The following is a 20,622-nucleotide window of genomic DNA, read 5'->3' as shown; positions in this document are numbered from 1 at the left end:
ATGATCAGAGACTGCAGACATGGTACAGGAGATGATCAGAGACTGCAGACATGGTACAGGAGATGATCAGAGACTGTAGACATAGTACAGGAGATGATCAGAGACTGCAGACATGGTACAGGAGATGATCAGAGACTGCAGACATAGTATAGGAGATGGTCAGAGACTGTAGACATAGTACAGGAGATGATCAGAGACTGCAGACATGATACAAGAGACAGTCAGAGACTGCAGACATAGTACAGGAGATGGTCAGAGACTGCAGACATGATACAAGAGACAGTCAGAGACTGCAGACATAGTACAGGAGATGGTCAGAGACTGCAGACATGATACAAGAGATGGTCAGAGACTGCAGACATAATACAGGAGATGGTCGGAGACTACAGACAAGATAGAATAAATGGTCAGAGACTGCAGACATGATACAAGAGACAGTCAGACACTGCAGACATGGTACAGAAGCTGGTCAGAGATTGCAGACATGATACAAGAGATGGTCAGAGACTGCAGACATGGTACAGGAGATGATCAGAGACTGCAGACATGGTACAGGAGATGATCAGAGACTGCAGACATGGTACAGGAGATGATCAGAGACTGCAGACATGGTACAGGAGATGATCAGAAACTGTAGACATGATACAAGAGACAGTCAAAGACTGCAGACATAGTACAGGAGATGGTCAGAGACTGCAGACATGATACAAGAGATGGTCAGAGACTGCAGACATAATACAGGAGATGGTCAGAGACTACAGACAAGATAGAATAGATGTTTAGAGACTGTAGACATGATACAAGAGACAGTCAGACACTGCAGACATGGTACAGAAGCTGGTCAGAGATTGCAAACATGATACAAGAGATGGTCAGAGACTGCAGACATGATACAAGAGATGGTCAGAGACTGCAGACATGATACAAGAGATGGTCAGAGACTGAAGACATGATACAAGAGAAGGTCAGAGACTGCAGACATGATACAAGAGATGGTCAGAGACTGCAGACATGATACAAGAGATGGTCAGAGACTGCAGACATGGTACAGGAGATGGTCAGAGACTGAAGACATGGTACAGGAGATGGTCAGAGACTGAAGACATGATACAAGAGAAGGTCAGAGACTGAAGACATGATACAAGAGAAGGTCAGAGACTGCAGACATGATCCAGGAGATGGTCAGAGACTGCAGACATGATACAAGAGAAGGTCAGAGACTGAAGACATGATACAAGAGAAGGTCAGAGACTGCAGACATTATACAAGAGATGGTCAGAGACTGCAGATATAATACAGGAGATGGTCAGAGACTGCAGTTCCTATGGACGTTAGTAAATAATGGCCGATCGGCCCTCTCACCTGACCCAGCGATGGTTCCTCTGATCAGGAGTCTGCTCACTCTGAATTGCCCGTGGCGACTCCGCTGGGTAGCACCCAGATCTGTATTCTGGCAGTGACTCCATTCCTTTCTCCGCCAGGATGGCGCTAGGCTGTGTGTCTTTCCCTCTGGTGGCGCAGGGCAGTGGGGTTTCCTCTCTGATTGTGTTCCCTCAGCACTGCCCTCTCCCTCTGGAGTCCTGGGTGTACTTCCCTGAAAGCTTTCTCAGGCTCCTGTATCTCTCTCTCTCTCCCATTCAGCTGAGCCTGCTGTGTGGGCTGCAGTTTCCGTGTTACAGTGGGGCTGCCAGTCCTCGGGACTACATGTCCCACAATCCTCTTCTCTGCTCCCTTTTCTATTCTATTTTTTCCCTGGCTGATATGAAGGCAGGGGAAGAAACATAGCGGGAGTCTGTGCTGGCCAGCGCCGCTCACTAGTATAGCAGAGCACGTGCGGAGGAGAGGGAGAGGGAGGGGAAGGGGCAAAAGAAGAGCCCGCAGCTGCAGTGACGTCACTAGGGTTGGTGTCACCAGGTGCGGTATAACATGGTGTCACCCCCCTTCCACCAACTTTAGTTGCCCCTCAGTACAGACCCCCCTCCACTAAGTATAGACCCCCCTTCGTCAGTGCAGACCCCCCACTAAGTATAAACCCCTCTCTCAGTACAGACCCCCCCTTCATCAGTATAGACCCCCCCAGGACAAACCACCCCCCCTCCATTAGTAGACCCCCACCAGGACAACCCCCCCTCCATTAGTACAGATCCCCCCAGGACAAAGCCCCCTCCATTAGTACAGACCCCCCACAGGACAACCCCCCCCTTCATTAGTACAGACCCCCCAGGACAACCCCCCTCCATTAGTACAGACCCCCAGGACAAACCCCCCCTCTATTAGTACAGACCCCCCAGGACAAACCCCCTCCACTAGTACAGACCCCCACAGGACAAATCCCTCCTTCATTAGTACAGACCCCCCAGGACAAACCCCCCCTCCATTAGTACAGAGCCCCCAGGACAAACCCCCTGCATTACTACAGACCCCCCAGGACAAACCCCCTCCATTAGTACAGACCCCCCCAGGACAACCCCCCCTCCATTAGTACAGACCCCCCAGACAAGCCCCCCCCCCTCCATTAGTACAGACCCCCCCAGAACAAACCCCCTCCATTAGTACAGACCCCCCCAGGGACAAATCCCCCCTCCATTAGTACAGAACCCCCCAGGACAAATCCCCCCTCCATTAGTACAGACCCCACCAGGGCAAATCCCCCCTTCATTAGTACAGACCCTCCCAGGACAACCCCCTCCATTAGTACAGACCCCAAAGGACAACCCCCCTCCATTAGTACAGACCCCCCAGGACAAACCCCCCCTCCATTAGTACAGACCCCCAGGACAAATCCCTCCATTAGTACAGACCCCCCAAGACAACCCCCCCTCCATTAGTACAGACCCCCCCAAGACAACCCCCCCTCCATTAGTACAGACCCCCAGGACAAATCCCTCCATTAGTACAGACCCCCCAAGACAACCCCCCCTCCATTAGTACAGACCCCCAGGATAACCCCCCTCCATTAGTACAGACCCCCCAGGACAATCCCCCTCCATTAGTACAGACCCCCCCAGGATAACCCCCCTCCATTAGTACAACCCCCCCAGGACAACTCCCCCTCCATTAGTACAGACCCCCCACAGGACAACTCCACCTGCATTAGTACAGATCCCCCAGGACAAATCCCCCTTCATTAACCCCCCAGGACAAACCCCCTCCATTAGTACAGACCCCTCCAGGACAACCCCCCCATTAGTACAGACCCCCAAAGGACAAACCCCCCTCGATTAGTACAGAAACATTAACACCCGGGCGGCAGCTAGAGAGGACAGTGTGCAGCCGCGCCGCCCGGGTGAAGACCAGATCAAGACAGGCAGCAGCTTAGGTGGGAGTGAGGGACAGAGGAGGAGAGAACCTGTGTCAGGCTGCAGGCACGGGCCGCCCCCCGCCCACAGCGAAGTCACTGCGCGGCTGGTCTCTCTCAACACAGAGACCAGCCGCTCCGATCTCCGGCGGCTACTCTCCTCTGACAGGAGGAGGAGGAGGGAGGGGGGACGGCCCGGCTCTAGTAGTGCGAAACACAGCGGCCGCTCCGCGGCGGTGACCTGCAGACAGAGCTGCTTCTGGACACGGAGGGGAGGAGGAGGAGGGAAGGGAGCACTCTGGCGCTGCAGCGCCCCCACCTCTCTGGCGCCTGGGTGCACTGCACCCCGTGCACCCGCCTGGGACCGGCCCTGATGGAGACGGACCTTTCATATGGTGTACAGTAGGGGTGGGCAACCTGAGGCCCTCCAGCTGTTGCAGAACTACAAGTCCCATCATGCCTCTGGGAGTAATTGTAACTGCCAGTCTTGCAATGCCTCATGGGAAATGTAGTTCCACAACAGCTGGAGGGATACTGGTTGACTACCCCTGGTGTACAGCATCTCCACCTCATTTGTTGGGAACACGACATTATATTGAGGAATGGAGATGGACCTTTCATATGGTGTACAGTATCTTCTCCTCATTTGTTAGGAACATGACATTATATTGAGGAATGGAGATGGACCTTTCATATGGTGTACAGTATCTCCTCCTCATTTGTTGGGAACATGACATTATATTGAGGAATGGAGATGGACCTTTCATATGGTGTACAGTATCTCCTCCTCATTTGTTGGGAACATGACATTATATTGAGGAATGGAGATGGACCTTTCATATGGTGTACAGTATCTCCTCCTCATTTGTTGGGAACATGACATTATATTGAGGAATGGAGATGGACCTTTCATATGGTGTACAGTATCTCCACCTCCTTTGTAGGGAACATTGGTTAATGTGGTAAATATAATTGACTTCTTCTGATTAAAACTAGAGATGATTCTTTCATATGGTGTTTGATACCCACAGTACAATGGGCGGTGGGGTAGGTACATCGATGATGTTCTTGCTTTCAGCATTTTAGGTTTGTCAGTCTTTCCTGGAAATATGAATATGATGTTCTCCATTTTCTAGATGTGCTTCATAGATTGTGTGTAATTAAAAGAAAAAAAAAAAACAACCTCTCTCTGTATACGGAAGGGGTGCTTTGTATTTACATCTCTGTTGATGAGGAATAGTCTGGTTCGAGATGACTCTAAAAAATGACTGGATGTTTTCTTATTATAAATAGTATATATGGTTACTAATATTTATAGGAAAAACATTTTAGAATGTTGATATGGGGAGTTATTTGATTGCCTTTTGGGATCAGGAAGGAATCTTTTTAATCTAAAAGAAGATTAGGCCGAGCTTTATATGGACATTCTACTGTCCTGTGGGTCAACTGCTGCTTTGAAATTTATATTTTTCTCTTGTGAATTCAGTAGGCATAGACCTTTTCTCCTCTGATGTAACAATGTAAATACAAACTTTATACTCATAGAAGTAAAATAATAATGGGAACTGGTTCTGTGTTTATTACTTACTAGACATGTGCTGTCAATAAATTTGTTTAGTTTTGTTCCGTTTCATTCGAAAATCAATTCATATTTCATAATTTGTTCCCGAAATTCAATTCGGATTCATACGAAATACGAATTTTCGCTAGCTTCGTAAACTTTTTGCAAAATAACGAAAGTTCGATATGACGAATTTATCATTATGAGGGGCTCCCACCATCCCTGTGCTATGCTGACTTCTTGGGTTTTTAACCTTTAGGTTCATTAACTTTTCGTAAAAATAACAAATGTTCGTTATGATGAATTTATCATTATGAGGGGTTCCCACCATCCCTATGCTGTGCTGACTTCCTCTGATTGGTGAACAAAACACCAGTCATGTTTCTGTTGTAACGGAATTTGGATCCGAAATTCGGTAACGAAATTTCGTATAAAATTTGTAAGCATAGAAATTCCCATAGGCTTCCCACCATCCCTGTGCTGAGTTCCCAGGTCTGTACACCTGCTGTGTCCATTATGAGGGATTCCCACCATCCCTGTGCTGAGTTCCTGGGTTTTTAACTTTTAGGTTTGTTAACTTTTCGTAACAATTACGAATGTTCATTATGAATTTGGATCCGAAATTCCTAAACGAAATTTAGTACAGAATTCGTATGCATAAAAATTTGTATTTCGGATTCGTACGAATTTCTGGAAGTTCGTACAAATTTTCGATTCGTACGAAACTAATCGCACATGTCTATTACTTACTTGTGTCCATATGTAGAGAAGATTCCTCCTGTTTATATTCCATAATCCTCTCCCCCTCCTCCATAGACTGATGATCTCCACTCACCAACGTCTCTTCTTCTTCTTCCTGTTTAACCTCAGCTTTGATGTCTTTCAGTTCTTCACCCTAAACCCCAAAGATGATAGAACACATTTATAAAAAGAAACAAGAGATTACACAGAAGAATATTACCCCATAGTTTAGAATACATTTTGAGTTCTAGTTCATCAGTCCCACCTACCTGATGGTGAGGGATGGTGTGATCTTCCTGTGTAGAATCACGGGAATACAGAGGACGGGGACATCTCTCTGGTGGGTTCCCATTACTGGATCCATCTGTAGGAAACATACACACTGACTGAATACATTGTTTCTATGTGTTTATCAGATGATGGGGGATCTAGGTGGACCCTCCGTACTGCTCTCTCCTTTACAATAAAGTCTCCTCTTACCCGGGGATGTGAGGGGCGGCTGATTCTCCATCATGACGTCCTTGTAGAGATCCTTGTGTCCTTCTAAATACTCCCACTCCTCCATGGAGAAATAGACAGTGACATCCTGACACCTTATAGGAACCTGACACACACAATGATACAGTCACCATCCAGACACATCCCTTGTCTGTTACTGGATAATGTCCCAGAATTCCTAGCACCGCTCACCTGTCAGCAGATCAATGATCTTGTTGGTGACCTCAAGAACCTTCTTGTTTCTCTCAATTGTCAAGGAAAGTGGTGGAGGCACCTTATTGGTCACCTGGCCACTAGACTTTACAGGAGGCAGTATCTATAGAAAAAGATCAAGAATGATGTCATGACACTACCAGAATTGTTTCAGCTCTCCAGGAGTTTTTTTCTACTAATAGAGATAAGAGTGATGTCATGTGGTCTCCCAGAATTCTCCTCCGTCCCTCCTCTATTTCTATACAGGCCTCTCCTCTCTGTAGATGGATAATAAACTGGGAATTATCTGGACTGTACTGGGATGAATATTGTCTGTACAGAGTTCGTCCAGAGTTTTGACAACTCAGACTGCTTTTAAAGAACAACTCTAGCTAAAATCTTTTATTTTAGGCTTATGATGACTGGAGAGGAAAAAGAACTTCTATTAATATATTTTTCTGCCTGTGTCCTGGATGGGGAGATATCCTTTCACTTCATGTCCAGCATGTATTGTGTCTATAACCAGAGGCTCTGGCATAGTTGCCAACTGTCCCGAATTTCCCGGGACATTCCCGGTATTTAGATCTTTGTCACAGTCTTATGCCCCGTACACACGGTTGGATTTTCCGACTGAAAATGTGTGATAGGACCTTGTTGTCGGAAATTCCGACCGTGTGTAGGCTCCATCACACATTTTCCATCGGATTTTCCGACACACAAAGTTTTGAGAGCAGGATATAAAATTTTCCGACAACAAAATCCGTTGTCGGAAATTCCGATCGTGAGTACACAAATCCGACGGACAAAGTGCCACGCATGCTCAGAATAAATAAAGAGATGAAAGCTATTGGCCACTGCCCCGTTTATAGTCCCGACGTACGTGTTTTACGTCACCGCGTTCAGAACGATCAGATTTTCCGACAACTTTGTGCGACCGTGTGTAGACAAAACAAGTTTGAGCCAACATCGGTCGGAAAAAATCCTAGGATTTTGTTGTCGGAATGTCCGAACAAAGTCCGACCGTGTGTACGCCCTATTACCGTTTCCCAGGAAATGTCCTGGGAAATCAGCGGTTTCTCGATTTTTCGCTGGCGCTTGTGAATTGTCTACGCCAGCCGCCATTTTACAGAAGACCAGCTATCGTGAGGAAGAAATAAGAGGCGGAACCCAGGCTCCGTTTCTTGGTTCTTTCCTTTGGCCTCCACGAGCTGGTCTTCTGTAAATGGCACGGAGACCAAATCAGTAGTGGCATCGCTACCGGGTGCGGCCTGCACCCAGGTGAAGAGGGGTGAAACTGTCTTCCCCAGCCAGAGTTCTGGGACCCACAAGTCAACTCCATTCCCTCTGTGCACAGAGCCCTCCAGGACAAACAAACTTTTAGCACACGTTTGCATCCCAGGCAGTGGTGTAAGGAGGGACTCCGCTGGGGACACCTGTGATGGAAGGAGGGACTTCGCTGGGAACACCTGTGATGGAAGGAGGGACGCTCCTGGGGACACCTGATGGCATCTGGTGGCAGGCGACATGGCAAGTGACACACTCAGGGCTCCCACGGATTCTGCATTATTGTGAGTTGAACTGATTCATTTTATATTACAATGTAATAAAAGAAATAATGCGTTTCTATCATCCTGACACCATACAAACCCTAGTACCAGGATGATTGAACACCAATCATTAAATCTTACAATCTAGAAATGGCCCTATATTTAGGACATACCTCCCAACCGTCCCGGATTTCGTGGGACCTTCCCGCAATTGGAAGCTCTGTCCCGGGCACCCTTATTCCGGGACAATACAGTGTCCCGGAATTGCCCCCTGGCCCTGGGCCAATCTTATGCCCCCTAAAATAGCCCTCGCATCACTGCCGTCTCTCACTGTCAGCCTGTAGTGGACCCCTAGCTGGTGGAGACCCCTTTTACTTTGTTCACCACCGTGGCTGACTCAGTGCCCAAAATGATTGCTAGCCGCCGCCCACCTGGCGTCTAGCAACCAGTGAGATCACGAGGAGAGAGACAGAGACCCAGCATTCACAGAGGAGGAGATTCAACTTCTTCCTTCTCCGCGCCTACTGTTTAGCTCCACCCACCTCCTCCTTGCTCTCCTTCGGTCCCCTCCTATGCTCTTCTCTGGTCCCCCTGTGTTCTTTTCCGGGCCCCCTCCGTGCTCTTCTCCGGGACCCCCCTGTGCTCTTCACACCCCCCCCCCACAGCCGGCGGTAGAGGAGAGGAGGGGAGCCAGCTACGGGGGACGAGGGGGGGCGGAGGAAGAGGACAGGTGGGGCAGAGGAGAACACAGGGGCTGGAGGAGAACAGGGGGGGCAGAGAAGGACACAGAGGGGGCTGGGGGAGAAGCACACAGGAAGCATGATCGGTGCGGCGTGAGGGACAGCTGTGAACACCGATCTCCCTGTATAGCTTTTTTTTAACTGACAGCCACGGGAAGATGAGAAGGAGAAGTGTCTGTCAGCTAAAAATCTATACAAAGGAGATTGGTGTTCACAGCTGTTCCCCACCACACCGATCATTCCCGAGAGATCGGGAGGCGCTTGCGGATGTGCAGGAGCCGTCGCAGAAATGCGGGAGACTCCCACACCTCACGGGAGAATTGGGATGTCTGTGCATAGAGTGTGCAAAGTTGGGCCTGTGGTGTCAGGGGACAGTAGAGAGAGAGGCTTGACACAAAGGTTCCTCTGCTCTCCTCCTGCCTGGACCCATAGAGCCAATCTGTGCAAAGGTAACCAATCTCATTTGAAGTGCCATATTGTGCTTTATTTACCATTAAAGTGTGCCTCTGCTCTTGGGGACATTCTCAGGTTTGGAATCCCCTGAAATCAGCTTGAATATAGGATTAAGAGCTATATTGCTCTTAAATCTCAGTTATTGATCTCTAGTTGATTCATTGATTATACATTGTTACTGTCTGTTATCCTTCCACAGAAATATTGCAGTAAAGACAATTTCTGTGTTTTATCATAACGTGTGTGTTTCTCATTGGTCATTGCACTTACACTATTGCCAGGTGTGCCAGAGGGGGCTGAGGCTGTTATTAGGGCTGAGAGGCAGAGTAACGGACTGAAGAAACATAAGCAGCTCCTTCGGGGGAGGGATTATCGCTACAAATGCATGTGCTCCCATTGTGGAGACCCAGAAGTCAGGGTTAGGGACTACAGAAATCAGGTTGCCTTGAGGGGGCCTGTGGCTTACGCATGTTTTTGCAAATGTGTTCAGACTAAACCCCTGTTTTGAAAGCATATTCTTAGACAGGTCAATTCAGTTGGTCGCTGGCTGGTTGGTAAGTTTGAGCTTGGAAACCTCCTTGTATTTGTTTGATGCATGTTGAAACCACAACTCTGTTTTCTCTTACACAAATTGGCTATGAGAGGTAACACAGTGTTATCCCAGTGATCACCACAGTACAGTGTCACCAGAGCAGCCAACCAATGTCCCTGATCACTATCAACTCCAGTACAGTATCACCATACCAGTACAACCAGCAACAGTGTCCCTGATCGTTACAGGTACTGCTACAGATGACAACACCAAGGTATATTCTCTTACCACTTAGGCGTCCATTACTGTTTTTCATATGCTGGCTGATTTTTATGATACATAAGATACAATATATGGTACATAATCAGTCCAAACATTGAAAAATTCTCCCACATGTGGTATCCACATACTCTTAAGGAGTAACAAAATGTGTTTTGGGGTGCAATTCTAAGTATGTCCATATTGTGTTGTTTACTTTGTGTATATAAAAAAAAATTTTCATTTTCTTTCTGCATTTTCCAAAATTTATGGGAAAAAAGTGAAATACCTTTAGGTGTTTACTCTCCAAAATGTAGTAATTTGTGGGTGTTTCCATTATTCTGGTGCACCAGGGCCTCCAAAATGTGATAGGCAGTCAGGAAATTAGATGTGTAAATTATGCCCCTTTAAAGCCTGAAGGTGCTCATTGAATTTTGGACCTCTCTGTGTGGTTAGTCACGGAGTCACATATGAAGAGTGTGTTTTAAGGTGTGATTGTAAGTACCGTATGGCTATGATGTGCATTTGAAAAACCTTGTTAATATGACAACTTAAAGAGGAGTTCCACCCGGGGGGTCCAGTAAAAAAAAAAAAATTAAAAGTCAGCAGCTACAAATACTGCAGCTGCTGACTTTTAATTGGACACTTACCTGTCCCTGGGTCCAGCGATGCGGGGGATCGAAGCCCCACTGGTCTCCCCCTCCGTTCAGCAGCACCGGCATTGCAACTGTGGGCGCCGGGCTGTAGCTTCACAGCCTTGCAACCATTGCGCATGCGCGAGCGGCGTCGCGCGCCGTGATTGGCCGCTCAGTCACCTGGGACCTGTAATGGGTCCCAGATGATTGACAGGAGGGAGGGAGCAGAGCGGAGCCCTTCCTGTGCCGAGGGGGAAGTGATGTCACCAGCCCAGGCACTGGAAGGGGCAGACTACGAGGGACCCCCTAGCAACAGGCATTTAGAGGTAAGTTAAAAAAAATATATCCAAATGTTTTTTTGTTTTGTTTTTTAGGATTTTTCATGTATTTTTGTTTTTTTGGGTGGAACCCCACTTTAAAAATAAAATAAAATGTATTCATATGACAAAAAAGGAGGGCAAAAAAAAAAACTCATCACGCGTCTTACTAAATACCTTGAAGAGTCTACTTTCCAAACTTTGTGGGTGTTTCTACTGTCCTGGCATCCCAGGGCCTCCAAAATGTGATAGGTATTTAAGAAATTGAATGTGTTATATATGCCCCTGTAGCACTCACCCCCGAAGGAGCCGCAGTTTGCACAAAGTTCTCTCCCCAGTTTAGTGCAGAGGCAGCGAAGCACGCAACAACAGTCACTCTTTCTGGCTCAATGAACAGTCTAGGGGTTGCCTTTTTCAGATTTATTGCTGAATAAACTTGTATGGGGAGCAGGGAAGTATGGGATACTCCAATAACACCATGCAGTAACAGGAGGACATTCTTCGCTATGTGTACGCAGGCCAGAACAATCTTTTCAGCAGGAACTAAGAGATTGGGCAGCACTGAGATATGTCTATATAAATAACATTCCATTAAAGGAGCCACTGGCATTTTTGCACTAGGGAAGACAGAGACCAGTCAGTAGGATCCCAAATCTGGTCTTTAGGTCTGAACTCACAATGTTTCTGCATAATTGGATGCCTTCTTCCGATATCAGTCAGACATTCACCACTAAGCTCTCCAGACCAGATCCTGAATAATTATCTTGATTAGCTTCAAAAACAAGAAGGTAAGGATCCTCAGAAGTAGGCCCCTCAGCTCTGGACTAGCTGGGACCTCAATGAACTGAAGAACATCAGTTGGGCTGCCCAGAAAAGCAGCAGCCTCTCAGGCTGGGAACTTCTCCTGCTGGACAAGAACGGGGCTCACCCAGGGTGTTTATGTTCACTCCTACCCACCTTCACTCCTACCCACCCTCCCTCCCTTAGGGATTGGTTGAGACAACATAAATATTCTGGCTGCTGATTTTCTTCATCCAGCCCACTACATTCTAGGATCCTCCAGAAGGCAATGGGAAACAATAAAACCTGCAGCCAGTGAAACCCAGAACAGCCTAAAGCATTTATAAACTGCTCCACTGATTATAGAGGAGCCAAAAAGAACTATAATGTTCCTAATCATCCTAGCAACCTATTTAGGGGGTGAATGTCTGAAGGTGCTCCTTAGATTTTGGGCCTCTCTATGTGGTTAGGCTCTGAAAAAAAGTCAATATATTCAATAAGTCCAAACATTGAAAATGTCTGATATATGTGGTATTCCTATACTTGGGAGGAGTAGTAGAGTGTATTTTGGGGCATATTGTAAATGTGCCCATACCGTGTGTTATGATATTTTATTAATTGATCATTTTTCTTAAAAAATTATTTTCATTTTCTTCCTGTATTTTCTAAAAACTTGTGGCAGAAGAACTAAATCCTCAAAAGACTCAGCATGCCTCTTAAAAAAAATACCTTAGGGTGTTTACTTTTCAAAATGTTTTGACATTGTGGGTGTTTCTCCTATCCTGGCACTTTAGGGCCTCAAGAAATGTGATAGGAAGTCAAATGCAACATGTATGCCTTTTTGAAAGCCTGAAGGTGCTCCTTGTGTATTTTGGACCCCTCTATGCATCTAGACATTTAAAAGGCTCACACCTGTGGTATCCCCATGCTTGGAAGGAGTAGAATAATGTGTTTGGTGGTTTAGTTCTAAGTATACATGTTGAGTTTGAGAAACAATTTGTTAAAATGCCAACTTAGTAAAACAAAATCAAATTTGATTTAATTTCTTAACTTTCCAAAAAGGTTGTTGCAAACATGTACATCATCACAAAACTCCCCATGCTTCTTACTAAATACCTTGAACTGTCTACTTTCTAAAAATGGGTCATTTTGGGGGTGTTTGTGCTGTCCTGGCATTTTAGGGCTTCAAGACTTGAGCTAGGCAGGCAGAATTGATGATTTTCAAATATATAAACTTTAGTTTGTAGACTATAACTTTCCGGCAGACTAAATAATATACATGTTTTTGTTTTTTTATTTTTTCCCCCCAAAAATGTAGAAAAATAAATGTTGGCCTAAATTGATAAAGAAACATTATTTATTTGCAAAGTTTTATAAAAGAAACTAAAAAAAATGTTTTTTTTTTCATTTTCAGTCTTTTTTCTTTATATAGTAAAAGTGGTAAAGAAACACAACCAAAAGAAAGCTTTACATATATCAAAAATCATCTAAAATTCATTTGGGATTGTCAGTCAAAGTTTTACAGTACTAAAAATGAAAAAATAGCATGGGCAGGAAGGGGGTTTAACATGGCGGTCTTCAAGTGGTTAACAAACAATACAAAATATACTAGAATCTAAATCAAAACCTTTATAAATGAAGAAAATAAACCATAAAATGTAATAACTATTGGTTGGACCAATGAAAAGCCGGCTTCTTCCATAAAATTTAAAAAGAGCAATAATGTATACAAGCCGATATCAACCAAGTGTCCATGTATTTTCATATCTGGCCATGTATTAGCACAGTTTAGTTGTATGGTGCGGTCTGTGTGAGTGCGGGACCGAGTCATCTCTATATTTTAGAGGATCGTATTACTAGAATTCAATCCCTGCAGACTCAGATCTATCAAACCGAACCTGAAAAACTTGCGTGCTTCTTCTGGTGTTGCGCAAGGTATCCTTTTGATATGAAAGATTTACCGCACTCTAAACATGAATAAGGATGCTCTCCCGTGTGAATTCTCTGGTGTTCATCAAGGGCGTACTTCTGAGTGAACGATTTCCCGCACTCTGAGCATGAATAGGGACGCTCACCGGTGTGAATTTTCATGTGTGTATCGAATGAATATTTCCAATTGAAAGATTTGTCACACTCCGGACATGAATAAGGACGCTCGCCCGTGTGATCTCTCTGGTGTACAAGAAGTTTGGCTTTATCAATGAATCCTTTCCCGCACTCTGGACACGAATAGGGACGCTCCCCCGTGTGAAGCTTCTGGTGTCTAATAAGACCTTTTTTCTCAGTGAAACCTTTCCCGCACTCTGAACATGAATAGGGAATCTCACCCGTGTGGCCTCTCTGGTGTGCAATAAGTTTTTTCTTCTCGGGGAAACATCTCCCGCACTCTGAACATGAATAAGGACATTCACCTGTGTGACTTCTTTGGTGTATAAGAAGAATTCTTTTCTCAGTGAAACATTTCCCACACTCTGAACATGGAAAGGGACGCACACCCATGTGCATTCTAAGATGTTTAAGAAGGTGATTTTTCCGAAAGAAGCTTTTCTCGCACTCTGAACATGAATGAGGACGCACTCCTGTGTGAATCTTCTGGTGTCTAATAAGATGATTTTTGTGAATGAAACATTTCCCGCACTCTGAACATGAATAGGGACGCTCACCTGTATGACTCTTCTGGTGTGTAAGAAGACTTTGTTTGGTAGTGAAACATTTCTCACATTCTGAACATGAATAGGGACGCTCAGCAGTGTGACATTTCTTGTGTCTAAGAAGTTCTCTCTTTTTTGTGAAAAGTTTCCCACACACTGAACATGACAATGAACTCTCTTCTGTGTGATCTCCTTCCTGCCCTGAAGAAGATTCCTCGGGAATAGACGGATCTATTAAAGTATTTCTACTGTGAGATCTTAGAGTCCTGGAATGTGATTTATCAGAAGATTCCTCAGATGTATTCCGCACATTATGGTCATCTGCTGAGAAATAATTTTACAATAAAAGTTAGAAGAATTTTTGAAGTCATATATGTTGGTCTACTTCTAAATCTTTGAGCTCCAGCATGCAAGTGGGTGCAATCAGAACAGAAATATATACATTTAATGTAGATAAATATTATGATGCCCCCAAATCACACTGTGCAACTTTGTGCATTGATGAAATTGTTATTGAGGAATGGAGATGGACCTCTCATATGGTGTACAGTATCTCCTCCTCATTTGTTGGGAACATGACGTTATATTGAGGAATGGAGATGGACCTTTCATATGGTGTACAGTATCTCCTCCTCATTTGTTGGGAACATGACATTATATTGAGGAATGGAGATGGACCTTTCATATGGTGTACAGTATCTCCTCCTCATTTGTTGGGAACATGACATTATATTGAGGAATGGAGATGGACCTTTCATATGGTGTACAGTATCTCCTCCTCATATGTTGGGAACATGATGTTATAAAGAATGCAACAAGAAATGTAAGGGTGCAATAAGGACGGCTAAGATAGAACATGAAAGACACACAGCGGAGGAGAGCAAAAAATATCCCAAGAAATTCTTTAAGTATGTAAACAGTAAAAAAGGGAGGACAGACTATATTGGCCCCATAAAGAATGAGGAAGGACATCTGGTTACAAAGGATGGGGAGATGGCGGTGGTATTGAATTTATTCTTCTCCTCAGTCTTCATGAGAGAATCGGGGGGCTTCAGTAACCAAAACTGCAGTGTTTATCCTCATGACATAACACAGGAAGCACCTCCATGGTTAACAGAGGACAGAATTAAAATTAGACTTGAGAAACTTAACAGTGATAAATCACCGGGACCAGATGGCTTGCATCTGAGGGTACTTAGGGAACTCAGTCAAGTGATCGCCAAACCGTTGTTTCTAATTTTTACAGACAGTCTACTGACTGGAATGGTACCAGCTGAATGGAGAAAAGCCAATGTAGCACCAATATTTAAAAAGGGCCCAAAATACATCCCTGGGAATTACAGACCAGTTAGCCTAACATCAATAGTATATAAACTCTTGGAGGGGATGATAAGGGACTATATACAAGATTTTAGTAATGAGAACGGTATCATTAGCAGTAATCAGCGTGGATTCATGAAGAATCGTTCTTGCCAAACCAATCTACTAACCTTCTATGAGGAGATGAGTTGCCATCTAGATAAAGGAAGGCCCGTAGACATGGTGTATCTGGATTTTGCAAAAGAATTTGACACAGTTCCCCATAAATGTTTACTGTACAAAATAAGGTCCATTGGCATGGACCATAGGGCGAGTACATGGATTGAAAACTGGCTACAAGGGTGAGTTCAGAGGGTGGTGATAAATGGGGAGTACTCAGAATGGTCAGGGGTGGGTAGTGGGGTTCCCCAGGGTTCTGTGCTGGGACCAATCCTATTTAATTTGTTTATAAACGACCGGGAGGATGGGATAAACAGTTCAATCTCTGTATTTGCAGACGATACTAAGCTAAGCAGTGCAATAACTTCTCAGCAGGATGTGAAAACCTTGCAAAAAGATCTGAACAAATTAATGGGGTGGACAACTACATGGCAAATGAGGTTCAATGTAGAAAAATGTAAAATAATGCATTTGGGTGGCAAAAATATGAATGCAATCTATAGACTGGGGGAGAACCTCTGGGGGAATCTAGGATGGAAAAATACCTGGGGGTCCTAGTAGATGGCATGCAATGCCAAGCTGCTGCTAACAAAGCAAACAGAATATTGGCATGCATTAAAAACGGGATCAACTTCAGAGATAAAACAATAATTCTCCAGCTCTACAAGACTCTGGTCCGGCCGCACCTAGAGTATGCTGTCCAGTTCTGGGCACCAGTCCTCAGGAAGGATGTACTGGAAATGGAGCGAGTACAAAGAAGGGCAACAAAGCTAATAAAGGGTCTGGAGGATCTTAGTTATGAGGAAAGGTTGCGAGCACTGAACTTATTCTCTCTGGAGAAGAGACGCTTGAGAGGGGATATGATTTCAATATACAAATACCGTACTGGTGACCCTACAATAGAAATAAAATTTTTTTGCAGAAGAGAGTTTACCAAGACTCGTGGCCACTCATTAAAACTAGAAGAAAAGAGTTTTAACCTTAAACTAAGTAGAGGGTTCTTTACTGTAAGAGCGGCAAGGATGTGGTATTCCCTTCCACAGGCGGTGGTCTCAGCAGGGAGCATCGATAGCTTCAAGAAACTATTATGCCTCGTTTTCACCGAGCGGATTGGTTCGGTTCGGTACGGTACGCTATTTTTGGTGTTTCCATTATGAAAGCGGCCCATACAACTGAACCGTACCGCTCCATTCAGGGTCCTGCTTCAGATGTGGGGCCATAGAAAATGGAACGGTTCGGTTAGGGCGGAGCTACGATACATTCCACTGATTGGTGGACATGTGACGCCATGCTAGGCATTTTTTCTAAACCCACGTATGGCCCCTGTCGGTCCGACTTGCAGTGGAAACTCTCACCTGAATTGGCCGGACCATTCTAGGCCTTCCAAACTGTACCGACCCGAACCGATCCGCTCAGTGGAAACGAGGCATTAGATAAGCACCTGAATGACTGCAACATACAGGAATATATACAATGTAATACTGACATATAATCACACATAGGTTGGACTTGATGGACTTGTGTCTTTTTTCAACCTCATCTACTATATATTAAGGAATGGAGATGGACCTTTCATATGGTGTACAGTATCTCCTGCTCATTTGTTGGGAACATGACGTTATATTGAAGAATGGAGATGGACCTTTCATATGGTGTACAGTATCTCCTGCTTATTTGTTGGGAACATGACGTTATATTGAGGAATGGAGATGGACCTTTCATATGGTGTACAGTATCTCCTGCTCATTTGTTGGGAACATGACGTTATATTGAAGAATGGAGATGGACCTTTCATATGGTGTACAGTATCTCCTGCTTATTTGTTGGGAACATGACGTTATATTGAGGAATGGAGATGGACCTTTCATATGGTGTACAGTATCTCCTCCTTATTTGTTAGGAACACAACGTTATATTGATGAATTGTCCAATGTAGTAAATAGGATTGCCTTATTGTGGTGAAGAGTTGATTCATGTGGTTTACAATATACACAGTACATTGGGCGCTGGGGTAGGTACATCGATGATGTTCTTACTATTAGCAGTAGGGATGAGCCGAACACCCCCCGGTTCGGTTCGCACCAGAACCCGCGAACGGACCGAAAGTTCGCACGAACGTTAGAACCCCATTGACGTCTATGGGACTCGAACGTTCGAAATCTAAAGTGCTCATTTTAAAGGCTAATTTGCATGGTATTGTCCTAAAAAGGGTTTGGGGACCCGGGTCCTACCCCAGGGGACATGTATCAATGCAAAAAAAACTTTTAAAAACGGCCGTTTTTTCGGGAGCAGTGATTTTAATGATGCTTAAAGTAAAAAAAAAAAAAGTGAAATATTCCTTTAAATATCGTACCTGGGGGGGTGTCTATAGTATGCCTGTAAAGTGACGCGTGTTTCCCATGTTTAGAACAGTCCCTGCACCAAATGTCATTTTTAAAGGAAAAAATCTCATTTAAAACTGCTTGCGGGTTTAATGTCATGTCGGGTCATGGCAATATGGATGAAAATCAGTGAGACAAACGGCATGGGTACCCCCCAGTCCATTACCAGGCCCTTTGGGTCTTGTATGGATATTAAGGGGAACCCCGCACCCAAATTAAAATAAGGAAAGGTGTGGGGCCACCAGGCCCTATATACTCTGAACAGCAGTATACAGGCGGTGCAAACAAGACAGGGACTGTAGGTTTGTTGTTAAGTAGAATCTGTTTGTAATTTTGAACATTTTTAACGTGTTTAGCTCCAGCCAAAAAATCTTTTCTAAGCTTTTTGGAAAGCATAGGGAAGGGTTATCACCCCTGTGACATTTGTTTTGCTGTCTTTCCTCCTCTTCAGAAGATTTCACCTCACTTTTTTGTCCCAATGAAAAATGTTTTTTGAAAATTTGGGTTTTTTTGTGGAGCAAGGATTGGAAAGCATCAGTGGAAAGGAGAAATGTTTTTCCCATATTAACTCTTACAGGAGAGAATTTCCCTTCTTAGGGGTAGATTTCATCTCACTTCCTGTTGTCTCCTTCCGTTTGCAAGTAGGAGTCGTTTGTAAGTTAGATGTTTGAAAGTAGGGTCCTGCCCTATATACTCAGCAGAAATTTGGGCCTTAGGTGTTGCTGTGGCCACAACACTGTAAGCCCTCACAGGGCCCTGCTGTGAAATATTAGATCAAGAATTGTAATTACATGCCCCTGTTGAACAGGAGCTGAAAAATTAGGCCTTAGGCACTGGTGCTGGTGCCACAACACTGCAACCCCTCACAGACACTCTAGTTGGAACGCAGGAACGAGCCCTGCTGCAAAGTATTGCTTCAAAAATTGTAATTACACGCCCCTGTTAGACAGGGGCAGAAAAATTGGGCCTTAGGCACTGGTGCTGGTGCCACAACACTGCAACCCCTCACAGACACTCTAGTTGGAACGCAGGAACGAGCCCTGCTGCAAAGTATTACATCAAAAATTGTAATTACACGCCCCTGTTAAACAGGGGCTGAAAAATTGTGCCTTAGGCACTGGTGGTGGCGCCCAGAACCAAAAATGTTCTTACAAGCTATCAGCGTGATGATTGAGGAGGAAGAGGATAATTACTCAGGGATAGTCACTCAGCATCAGCATAGGCAGTCTTTGAAGGGATCTGAGATTTCAAAAAAAATTATTCGGTTACATCAGCATCAGGTGCTTGGTAGCTGGTGGTGATCCAAGACTCATTCATTTTTATGAAGGTCAGCCGATCGACCGAGTCGGTGGACAGACGCACCCTGTGATCGGTTACCACGCCTCCAGCAGCACTGAATGTGCGTTCCGAAAGAACGCTGGATGCAGGACAGGCCAGTAGCTCAATTGCATACTGTGCAAGCTCTGGCCAGTGATCCATCCTCAAGACCCAGTAACCCAGAGGATTTTCGGTGGGAAAGGTGTCCAAGTCTGATCTTGCCCCTAGGTATTCCTGCACCATGTAAAACAGACGCTGGCGATGGTTGCTGGAACCGATCATACCTTGGGGCTGCGGACCAAAAAATTGTCTGAACGCATCGGTCAGACGGCCACCTTCTCCACCGCTCCTTCTTTGACTGACCGAAGCCTCAGCAACACGTTGTCCAGAAACAGGAGTTTGTAACCTCCCAGTCTCTGGGAACGCGTTGCACAGACCTTTCTGCAAGGCCTCCCGAAGATGTTTCATCCTCTGCTCCCTCTGCGATGGCAAGATAAGGTCCGCAACCTTACCCTTGTAACGTGGATCAAGGAGGGTTGCCAGCCAGTATTGGTCCTTCTCCTTGATACCACGAATACGAGGATCCTTACGCAGGCTTTGCAGGATCAGGGAGGCCATGCAGCGTAGGTTTGCTGAGGCATTCGGTCCGGAGTCCTCTGGGTCACTAAGAACGACATGGTCCGCAGCCACCTCCTCCCAGCCACGTACAAGTCCATGTGTTTCTTGGGACTGATCCCTTAAAGACTGCTGCTGATGCTGAGTGCCAGGCTCCACCTCCATACTGACACAATCTTCCTCCTCCTCCTCCTCCTCTTCCTCCTCGTCCTCTTCCTGTGTGATCGGCGGGCACGCAGGAACACTGTCTGGATAAAGGGGGCCTTGAGAGCTAAGGAAGTCCTCCTCTTCCTGCCTCTGTTCTGCCTCAAGTGCCCTGTCCATTATTCCACGCAGCGTGTGCTCCAACAGGTGGACAAGGGGGACAGTGTCACTGATGCATGCACTGTCACTGCTCACCATCCTCGTGGCCTCCTCGAATGGTGACAGGACAGTGCATGCATCCCTGATCATGGCCCACTGGCGTGGGGAAAAAAAAACAAGCTCCCCTGACCCTGTCCTGGTGCCATAGTCGCACAGGTACTCATTGATGGCCCTCTGCTGCGTGTGCAGCCGCTGCAGCATGGCCAACGTTGAGTTCCACCTGGTGGGCATGTCACAGATTAGGCGGTTCTTGGGCAGGTTAAA

The 20,622-nt window shown here is 45.4% G+C and overlaps 1 protein-coding gene and 1 pseudogene across 1 annotated transcript in view; both read right to left on the bottom strand.

The window, feature by feature from the left end:
• LOC141104978 (uncharacterized) overlaps positions 1 to 10,421 on the bottom strand; it is a 43,491-nt pseudogene extending 33,070 nt beyond the window's left edge.
• A 2,144-nt stretch (positions 10,422 to 12,565) lies between these two features.
• Positions 12,566 to 20,622, bottom strand: part of LOC141104980 (uncharacterized) — a 39,009-nt gene continuing 30,952 nt past the window's right edge. The window contains exon 6 of the mRNA XM_073594789.1: positions 12,566 to 14,359. Within this exon, the coding sequence (XP_073450890.1) occupies positions 13,440 to 14,359 (920 nt within the window). The 3' untranslated portion in view covers positions 12,566 to 13,439. The remainder of the gene's footprint in view (positions 14,360 to 20,622) is intronic.

This window comes from Aquarana catesbeiana, linkage group LG08, assembly GCF_042186555.1.
Source record: "Aquarana catesbeiana isolate 2022-GZ linkage group LG08, ASM4218655v1, whole genome shotgun sequence".
NCBI lineage: Eukaryota > Metazoa > Chordata > Amphibia > Anura > Ranidae > Aquarana > Aquarana catesbeiana.
This window is presented reverse-complemented; position numbering and strand designations above follow the sequence as displayed.